The 10,631-nt window shown below is 35.0% G+C and overlaps 1 protein-coding gene across 1 annotated transcript; it reads right to left on the bottom strand.

Annotated features, from left to right (window-relative positions):
• LOC113690609 (E3 ubiquitin-protein ligase DA2L) lies at positions 1 to 4,862 on the bottom strand. Its single transcript, XM_027208602.2, has 9 exons — positions 4,706 to 4,862; positions 4,215 to 4,581; positions 3,183 to 3,234; positions 3,035 to 3,080; positions 2,650 to 2,731; positions 2,406 to 2,550; positions 2,220 to 2,325; positions 1,351 to 1,417; positions 1 to 939 (listed from the first exon to the last, which is right to left on the bottom strand). Exons 2-9 carry the CDS (start codon positions 4,407 to 4,409, stop codon positions 358 to 360), a joined length of 1,275 nt encoding a protein of 424 aa, XP_027064403.2. The 5' UTR covers positions 4,410 to 4,581; positions 4,706 to 4,862; the 3' UTR covers positions 1 to 357.
• Between the last annotated feature and the right edge of the window lie 5,769 nt (positions 4,863 to 10,631).

The raw sequence follows: 10,631 nt of genomic DNA, 5'->3' as shown, positions 1-10,631 counted from the left end.
TAATTTAAATTGTCTATATATATATATATATCAAGAGCAACAAATCAGATCACATGTACCAAGACTTTGTGGCGAATATACAACAATGAAGCTAATCAACTCTGGGAACCACCTTTACATGCCCCCGTTTACTCGATCTCTTGGACATCACTTCTTATGAAGATTAAGGATCTCAATCTAAAAAGACTGATACTAGGATCATTCATTCATTCTCTAGAATCATTTTTCCTTTTTTCCTGCTTACACTGTATATCGAGAAAAAAAAGAAGAGACAGGAGAAATACTTCACGTGAGAAGAGGCAGGAGGGTCACAAGAGACATAGGAACCGAGAACCAATCCTTAGGCCTCTTTTAAGGCTATTGCCATGCAACACCTGGTGGACTTGATCTATTTCGAGCCTCAGCCAGTGAAACAGCCATAGCCAGCATCATCTGCTCCTCAAAAGTTTCAGGAACGATTGCACCTCCAACAGGATGAAATGTGCCATCAGATTCATCTTGTGATGGCAATGCTGCATGAGCTGCATCATCTTCTACATCATCAGAACCTGCATAGCTGGTTCCCACATCTGCAATCTCTGATCTATTATCTACCCACTCTCGATCACCTCTAGTCATTGCCATTTGAATATCAGGTGACACCTCGACCGAGTTCCCTGCAGCAGCAAAGTTCTCTGATTCATGCTGTGTGTTCTGAAACCTGTCACATCCAGGATGCATGTTGTACGCAGACATGTTTGTTCCATAGCTATTGGAGGTCTCCCCACCCATTTGCTGGCGTTCAGCAAGGGCTGCAATTGCGCATGCAAGACCACCCGAAGGAGAGGAGGAAGATCCCGCAACTGGACCCATGATAGCCGTATTGCACTGTTCTTCGGCCGTGTATTGCTCTGATGGAGCAGTCTCAACGTAGACTGGATTTCGCCGCCTGCCATTATCCTATCACGATAACAGTTTATGGAATCACATCTCAACTCAAAAGGCAAAGAGTAAGTACATGACAGCGACCATCTGATGCGAACAATCAGACGATGGTACAGCTATTACAATATTAACAAAGTAGCAAGCAGAGCTCAGCTAAAAATGGTTCGAAATAAATTAAATGCAAACCTGGAAAGAGAGACGAACCTTTGACTAGGAGAACTAGACTGAAATTTCTAGGATCATGATAAGCTAATAAAAAACAACTAATAACAATATATGAGTTTGACGTGACAGATTCAAGGTTTTAACCATCTTATCCTTATTAATACGTGTGATCTTTTTGGTAAGTATAGAAGCTTAATAAAGGAATAAATGGTAACTGAAAACATCCTAATGCAGTAATTGCTCAACTGCTCACACAAGTACCTGAATGGAGAGCCATATGGCTTCCATGACCATGATGTCCTCAAGATCAAGGTCAAATTCATCCTCCCTGAGACTCAGAAATAAGGCAAAGTAATAAGGACAAGCCATATGTCAACCATCTGAAGAGAAACCTGAAAACTTTACAAATTAAGAATTGCAAATGCATATCAAATAAGGATGATTAAACTTCCATTTCCGCCATAGAGAGGGGTATTGAACATCAGGAATTTGTCTAAAATTCTCACAACAGATAAATGACCTCAAGCAACTAATGCTAAATAGATTTTACATCACCTAAAATCAACCGTATCTTGGAGGAGGGGGATAAGAAAGGAGGCAAACAAAATAGGAAAATTACTTAAAAATGACTAATCCATGAAAGGCAAAATAGTTTTCATGTATTTCTAGCAGAAAACGTCACCAGGAAAGGCATGCCTTCAGGTTCAGGGAATCAAGAAACTGATCAGATAGACATTTAGATGCCTTTTAAAAAATGCCTAGCATTTACAGAGAAAGGTTAAAAAAAAAAAAAGCAAAGAAAAGAAAGAAAACCACGACTAAAAATAGAAGATGATGAAAAGGCCAGTAGGAAAACATAACAAATCCCTAGATTGCAATTTCTCCTAAAACTGACTGAAAACATACAGAAACACAATTTAGGATTGTCAAGTGTCTTAATGATTCTAAGACGTCTGATTCTGAAAAAATCTGCTCTTGGCTGGAAGTGAGACTAAACCACACATCATTACACCACAAAGCTTAACAAGGATGTGGTTTTTCTATGTTGCTCAATCAGTGGAAGGACAAAACACTCCAACCTTTAGAATGAAACAAAATGAACGGGGTCAACAGTAAGTAATTTTCTATACCTATTCTGCCTTGAGCGTAGAGGTTGTCTGACAACTGGGGCAGCACAAGGCTCCTGAGAAGTGACAATTTCGTCACCTTCTTCTACACCAGAAGAAAAAGATGGGGCTGTGTACAAAATGAACATCAATTGAATGCAACAGAAACTGCCCAACCAACAATACCAATTTGCTAGTTGAATTAATTACCTGCTGTGGAGCAAAGCTCCGATTCAGTTGGCCCAGCCATACTGTTTGAAGAATTAAACTCTCTACGTTTCAGTTTCCTATCCTCTTCATCTTGGAGTTCCTGCTGCCTCATCCTTATTTTGGCCTCTATAACTCGCTGCTCTTCCTAAAGAGGTAAAAATAGTCACAATGAGAAATTCACTTTTGTAATGCACGCTGAACTCAAAAGAATATCAACTAAATAACAAGGGGCAGGAAATCTTACAATTTGCTCTAATCCTTTTTCCTCCTTTGTTTTGACACCTCGATACTCCACAGCGTAATTTAAAGTTTTACAAAAAGGACACCTGATAAAATTTAAGGAAGACAAGCAAGCTTACCCCTTCCCAAAATCCAAAGTTCCTCTTTCCCAGCCCATACCCCTTCCAGGCACTTGCAAAGAGGCAATCTTCCCAAAACTAAATGAGAAGAGATAAGATTTATTGATGGTAGAGAGATAGGGATCTGGTATGACTGAATCCCTTAAGGCCCCAGTTGGAAACAGCAGATAGAAGAAAATAGCAGAGAAAGTACAAAAGAACTTATGCCAATTCATTTTAACCAAAAAAAAAAAAAACAACAACAACAATATCCCAAGAAATCAAGGATACTGTGTTGGGCAAGTCGAATTAGGAGTCTTCATTTGTAAGAAACATTCTGGTGCAAAGAAACAGGTTGGAAAATACACTTATTAATACTGCAGTAGTCAAGAACTCTCTTCATTAAACATTCATAGATTCCAAAGGATGCTATAAATACCTGTGCAGATGCCTTTCATGCAACATCTTGAACGATTGAGACTAGGATAGTACTGCAATTTTAAAGAGAATTCAAATCAGAGTGACAGCATTGATGTATTACGGTAGTCTATCCACATAATTCTAGTAGATCAACATACACTGCATATTATTATAACTATTCTGCAAACAAGACGGTTGGACCACTGTGCTGCCCACATCATTTTCCAGATTTGGATGAAGAGCGCAGTGTTGGTGGAAGGAAAGTAATTCAAAAGAAACTCCAACATACAACTATTACTTTGACAGCTCAAAAATTTCAATAAAAAGGGAAAAGAAAGAGAAGAAGATGATAGCAAATGCAATGTTACAAAGGTTTCACATAACAGCACTTCTTTTCTTATTGGTCTCCCATTTTTAGCCTATTAGATGCTGAGGAAGAAGGTAACAACTAACTTAATCAAAGAAGCGTTATATAAGTTGATTCTCAGAAACTCAAAATCAATCTTTATATGACCTCCAGCAGAATCTCACATAGTTTTAATTCCATTTACATTCAGTAGCTGTGTTGATTCTCTCCCTCAAGTTTCTTTCATCTATTTCTGATTTAGTCTGTATCAAGTTATGCAATCAATACTATGAGCCGCCAATAAACATATAGCAATGGTTACTGTGCATGACATGATAGAGCAAGCCTCACCTATATTCTGCACTCCCCCAATGGGCCAATACAACAATTCAAATTGCCAATCATGGTACAGTAAAAGTAAAAGCACAAACATCCCAAGAATCAAACTAGGAGAATCCTCAAAATTTATAGCCAAAAAATTGTGATTTTCTGCTTATTCACATTCCAGAACAATCAAAGGTTCATCAAACACAGTAAGTTAACTCACCCAGCCATATTCAAAAAATACACTATTGTCTAAAGTACAATAATTCTGTCGCGCGTTCAAACAAATTCTATATCAAGAAAGAACCAAGAAAAAATTCAATTCATGATCATAAGATAAAAGCACCTAAAACAAGAAAAAGAATGCTTGTGACTACAGACCAAGAAGCAAATGGGGCACTCCTCCAGATCACAGGCGCCGCATTCATCATCACCAGGGTAGCAAGGTGCGAGTTTGGAATCAAGTATGAGCTTCCTGAGCTTCTTGTGATCCACATCCTTGTGTTGGTACAACCCTTGAGGCTTCGTGTACTTCTCATCCACCACTTGCCTCCTCCTCCCCAGCTTATTCCCCATTTTAACAACAAAAAAATCCAAAACCCAAAATTGCGAAAAGCTTAAATCTTTCGATTAACATTTAGGAAATAATTAAGAACCCATTTTTCTCACATCACTAAACTATCAAAACACCACCACCCCACCTGAAGGCAAGAACAATTCAATTCGCCCCAAGAAACACACTGAAATCCTGCAAATAACAAATATTTTCCAAAATTAAGCTCTTATTATATATTAGGAGACAACAAAAATGTGAAAAAAGCAATCATATTAACTGCAAAATGAAAGAATTGAAAGAATTTGAGAGAACTAACCCGGGAAATCTTGGCCCAAAATATCAACAGTAGAGCATGGTAGACATGTACAGAGTTGTGTATATTAGCACATGCTATCTGTATCTGAATATGTATTAGGGTGCGTAGAGAGAAAGGAGGAGAAGGGAAGAAGGGGAACAAGATCAGAACTGTCTTGCGTCTGTATCTAGTTTATATGCAGTTTATCTGCATAGCACACTAATAATACGGTAAATTTATTTAATTAATTATGTTTTCAATGGTACTTTTGTTTTGTTCTACTAGTATTTATCACCTTGTTTCTCTAAAAATGAAATAGGAGAATAAATAGTAAATATTCCCCTTTTTTGATAAAAGAAGGTTTTTTTGTCATTTCCCTTGTTCTTTTTTGGTTGAAGTGTAGGGATTTATCAAAGAAAAATGTTATTGGCACTTTAATCGTGCTCTCACTATTACTTTTATTATATAATTTTCATTTTTTAGATTATATAATAAAATAAATGATAAAAGTGCATGCAAATAACACTTCCCTCTATAAAATGGTTGGAGTTTGGCATGCAACTAGCATCACATGTATAAAGATTTGATGGATTATAATTGTATTCTGATAAACAAGATAAAAATTTGTTGCCTTTCTGCATGAAATGAATTAATGACATTTTAATGATTCAGTTTCTATAGTTGGTTGGATTTTAGAGGTTCTTTTATCATCGTTCACTATTAGACTAATAAAAATTTACTCATCTTTCACAATAACCATGTTCACTATTTTTTTCTCATTTCGATAAGATGATAATTGTTAGCCCATCAAACAAATAAGTTGGTAATTTGAGCTTATTGGTGCTTGTTTGTAGTTATTGGCTTAACAAGAGCTCCTCTTGTAATAATATCTTAATCAAATCCTTTAATATGTCAGTTAAAGCATTCTTAGTAATTAATAACACATTACTATATTAGCATTGGCCTATTTCTTTTTTGCTTTTTTATAAGAGTAAATCTTCTATACACTGACAGTGTATACACTATCATTGTTGGATTCATGATATATGTGTAAAAGTTGAATTTCAAATTCAAATTTTTCATAATTGTTATTCATCCAATACTGACAGTCTATACACTATCGGTGTAGAAAAGGTTAATCCTTTTTATAAATAAAAAGTTTTAAATTCATGATTTTTTACTTATAATCCCTCTCTCGCCCTGTTTCTTCAAATAAAGCAACATGGTAGTAGTGATTGTTTTCGACATAAAAATCCTCATAAAATGTGGCTCATGCCAAAGGGTCCCTACTATATAAAAAAGTGCTTAGAAGTATTAGGGAATTTCAAAACTTGATAAATCTTAAATTGCAACAATGAGTATAAACCAAAATTATAAATACTTCAATTAATTATACAATGTGTATAGAGTGGGTTGGGCTTGGTGGGGTTGCCAAATGGGAACAATTTTGCCATCCATTTTGGTCTGTTGTTTGTTTGGTTTGGTCACTTTCGGCGTGAAATGGTATGTAAAGAGGGAGATGGTTATGTCGAAAAGGAGGGTTTTGAAAATGATTTTTTGCAACAATAATAAAATTCGAAATACGAAAATGTGGAGTATACTCGACAGAAGCGAAGCAAAGCACGAATGGGTGGAGTAGCAGACCCGTAAAGAATCCATGGAGAGCGGGAGAGGTGGGCAAAGGCAAGTATTGTGGCTTTGTGTGTGAGACAGGATATTAAGAACACGCGCTGACTATGGCGAGTGTAATGCATGCGCTGATATGAGCAGGTGCAGGCATGATGCTTTTCTCCTATTCTCCTTGTTTGTTTGTGGTCCTTTGCTTTCCCTCTTGGGAGTTTTTGCTTTGGTTGATTCATTGATTGGACTACACATTCAATTTGGATGATGATTTTTTTTTTTTAAAATTTTCTGGATATAAGAAACTGTAGGACGAAATCAAGGCGTTTGTTTGGACAGTGAATTATTTACATAAATTTATTTATTTATATTATAAATATATTTTTAATTATCTTTTTATTTTACATATATTATATTAAAAAGTATTACAATATATATTTTTTTAAAATTATTTCAAATAAATTACTGTCCAAACTTTACCTTTCTAAAGTCAATGAGCGAAATCTAACTTTAAGCTTTAGTGCCATGATGATGCTATTGAGTTTTGAAATGCAATCAAAATATTAGACCAAGTACTATAAGCATTTTGTCTTTTTGTTTTTTTTTTATTTTATAACCTTTCTACTGTTTGCATAGGAGGAAAATCCAATCGCTGATACAACTTAAATTATGTTCAAGAAAATGATGATAAAGAGGGTGCAACAACTTTAATTTTGTACAGCACTTTAATAAGTATCTTCTCCAACTGGAATGGTTCATACTACATATGTAGAGAAGAATAAAAGTAGGAAGGAAGATTTGGATCCACGACTGGAATGGTAAAAGAAAAGAAAAATTTGTTGCGAGGTAATGTTTTATTCCCGTCTTTTTCCCCTAAAATACCAGTACGCTAGGGTCGAACTTAAAAGAGGTAAGAGTCCATAAGCTTCATTTGATTGCTTGACCGCACAGATTTTTGTGAGGCCATTTCGTTAAACCTTCCATTTTGATGGCCGTACTATTCAAAACTCATTTTTCAATCACTTTTGTGCCTCATATATATCATATCAAAAAATACTATAGTATTTTTTTTTTACAAAATTATCGCAAATAATTTCCTATCCAAACAGAACATTTTTGTGAGGCCATCTTGGTGGCCGTACTACCCAAACTCATCAATGTGCTTTGGGCATGGCATGGACCCTTTCAAACAATGGCATGACTTTTGTCTAAAAGGAGAGCTATGGCCCGTGAAATGGTCACTTTTTGTCTCCAATTATTATAACTTGGACCACATTGTATCAGACACTAAATTGGTTGACCAAAATCAAGATCTCTTGTGACTCCTGTCTTTGCTTTAGAAACTAGGAATGTCTATCAAGATGGTTAAATATACGTTTAGTTCCTATCATGTGATTAATTAATGATCATGCGGTACCAACTACATCTTTTCTCAGCCTTGTGGTGTTTAGTTCACCCAATTTGTTAAGAGGATTACGAGACCAATTGTCCTCTACTTGTACAATGTGTTTAATAAACTAAACTCAATCTACGATATTGGATATTGAATGTCCCTTTTCGGGTTCAAAAAAGTACCATATGTATTAGCAATTGACAAGCCAAAAAGGGCAACAAAACTAACATGCAAAAACTTGGATATACATAGCCTATGTCTATATTCTATGCTCTAACGCTCCCATTCATTTTTTCCCTTTTTTTTTTTTGACCCAAATGCATTGCAGTTGCTGTTGCCTATGTCTATAAGTTGAACTAACGAAGTAATCAGGGTACTCTTAGAACTTTTCCTTATTTGTGAGTTGCTTCCCCTCCTATATATTTTCAACGTTGGCAAATACTGCCTGTTGTGCTTTGGTACGGGAGTTTGTCCTGCCTAATGAAACCTAACCACAATAATATAAATAGTCTAATGACCTGCAAAACTCCAGAGATAGATTAAATTACTGCATTTAGACCATTTAAGTATTTTGGCAGCAGTGACACTTTGACCAAATTGGCTTCGTAATTTAAGTTTGAGCCCACTTGTTAAAAATAAAAAAAAAAAGGGATGGATATGTATATTCTTGTCTGTATAGGAGAAGATGGAGAATTTGAAGGGATTGGGCGAATATCTCCTTTCTTTTTAATGTTTTATGGCAGAAATGAGATGATGCACCTAACTGACTTAGATCAGAATCAGCATTTTGTAGTTGCAACTCTCGGGGCAGAGCATTCTACAGTTTCACCAAACATATTCTGGGCTGCCAAAGTTCACCAAATGCATGCGCCCTCGGACTTATTCTTCTTGTACTTTGGTGACATAATGGCCAAATTGCTTGCAGGCCCCTCCTTATCTTGCTTTTTTGAGTACCAATTTTCTGTTAGTTGGGGGAAAAGAAATACGGATACAAGCGATTTTATCTCAAGAATGTGAGCTCCTCGATGGGGAAAAAAAGGCCAGAAGAGAAAGTACACAAGACTACCATGTGGTTTGGAAGCTTACACATAAGCTCCGTTGTGCTATGTGTTACGTTCATATATATATATATATATATATAGTTCTTCAAGTTCCCATGTGGGTTTGACGTTTATAACGGGTTTCCGATTAGAAATTATACTGTTCATTTGTTAGATATTCATATTTTCCGTTCAAACAAATAAAAATTTGTTATAAGCCCTCCTGGACAGCTCGATTGGTCACGGGAAGTCTCCTAAGGTCCTGTTGTCCATTCTCCCCCACCAGGAATCGAGTTCCAGTGGTTACCGGTTCGAGGGGATGGGGCCTCTCCTCTCGGGCCTCAGGGGAATTAGTCGGGTCCGGCATACTCGAAGCCCGGATACCCCCTGAGTAGAAAAAAAATAAAAATAAAAATAAAAATTTGTTATAATGTTTGTACAAATTTTTATTTTGTAAGCTAATAAATATTTAATAATTGGGAAAATGACCGGTTTCATCCCTTACATTTCACAAAAATATTCTTTCCGTCCCTCACTTTTAAAACGAAGCAATTTGGTCCATGATATTTAAAAATTAAACCTATTACATCCTTGAACCCAATTATAAATCTGAATCAAATCATCTATCAACTTAATTACAAATTTTGGGGGGTATAATTTGTAGATCACTTGACTAACTCAACTTGATATTCACGTGAAGTTTAATGAACCCAAAAATAAAAAATAAAAAATTATAACATCTAAAAGAAGAATTAATCTTTTTTACAATGTCATTGTATACACTGATGGGTTTATGTACCTGCCACATCATTTCAATTTAAATTTAAACGCCACATTTTGTATTTGTGATATACATCTAGACTCGCAAGCGTATATACTAACGGTACATGAAAAGATTTACCAAAAAAAAAAATTCTATTATTTCAAAACAAAGAATGACCTTTTATGATCTTATACTTTTTATTTTTTTTGGTTCAATAAATGTCATGTGAATATGATGGAGTTGACGGAATGATCTATCAATTCTATCTTCGAAATTTATCATTGGGTTATTAGATGGTTTGATTTAGATTGATAATTAGATTCAGGGATGTAATAGGTTTAATTTTTAAATGTCAGGGACCAAATTGCTTCGTTTTAAAAGTGAGGGATGAAAAAAATATTTTTGTGAAATGTAAGGGATGAAACAGGTCATTTTCCCTTAATAATTTATCTCTTATTTAGTGATGAATTTTCCATAAATATAGGTTACATATGCGTAAACTTATGGATTGATTTTTCCTACACCTTTATGTAAAATTGTTTTAATGTAGACCAGGCTGCATGACATATAATATCCATTTAAATTTTAAATTCTCTTTTTGTATATTTTCATGAATCTTGCATGATATATAGATATCCATATAATCCAAATTCTCTCTCTCTGGTATATATGTTATCTATCATAACATCTTAGCATACAAAGATCCATACATTGATTGTGTATGAAACATGAATTCTTATCGTAAATCGTAAGAACTGAAATAAATTTTTGTTGTTTGCACATAAGAACATAAATTAGTTTGCATATTATTTAAAAGGTTTTAAGGTCCTATTTATATAGATAGTCAATTCCAATAATTGTATCAACTACAAAGAAGACAAATTTAAAAAACTCAAATGATTTTTTTATTTTCTTTTTTTCAAAAATAGCTTTGGTTACAATGGTTGCACTTTATTTTTTCAGCAATACCACAAACAGTTGATTTAGCACATGCATAGTGGCAAATAAACCCATTAACTATTCCTCTGGTACATGTAGCCTGTAGCAAACTCAACATATTTTGTGCTTTATCTTCTACAGCTAAAATCAATCCCGCCGTAAATTAACCATTTTACTCATCTAATTGCATAA

This window comes from Coffea arabica, chromosome 5e, assembly GCF_036785885.1.
Source record: "Coffea arabica cultivar ET-39 chromosome 5e, Coffea Arabica ET-39 HiFi, whole genome shotgun sequence".
Classification (NCBI taxonomy): Eukaryota; Viridiplantae; Streptophyta; class Magnoliopsida; order Gentianales; family Rubiaceae; genus Coffea; species Coffea arabica.
Note: the sequence above shows the minus strand (reverse complement) of the source record. Positions and strands in the feature narration are given on the sequence as shown.

Coding starts and splice junctions, on each gene's coding strand:
- LOC113690609 (XM_027208602.2), bottom strand. CDS start 4,409: ATGGGGAATAAGCTGGGGAGGAGGAGGCAAGTGGTGGATGAGAAGTAC. Junction 3,235..4,214: donor AGTGCCCCATTTGCTTCTTG/GTCTGTAGTCAC, acceptor TTAAAATTGCAG/TACTATCCTAGTCTCAATCG. Junction 1,418..2,219: donor CTACGCTCAAGGCAGAATAG/GTATAGAAAATT, acceptor TCTGAGTCTCAG/GGAGGATGAATTTGACCTTG.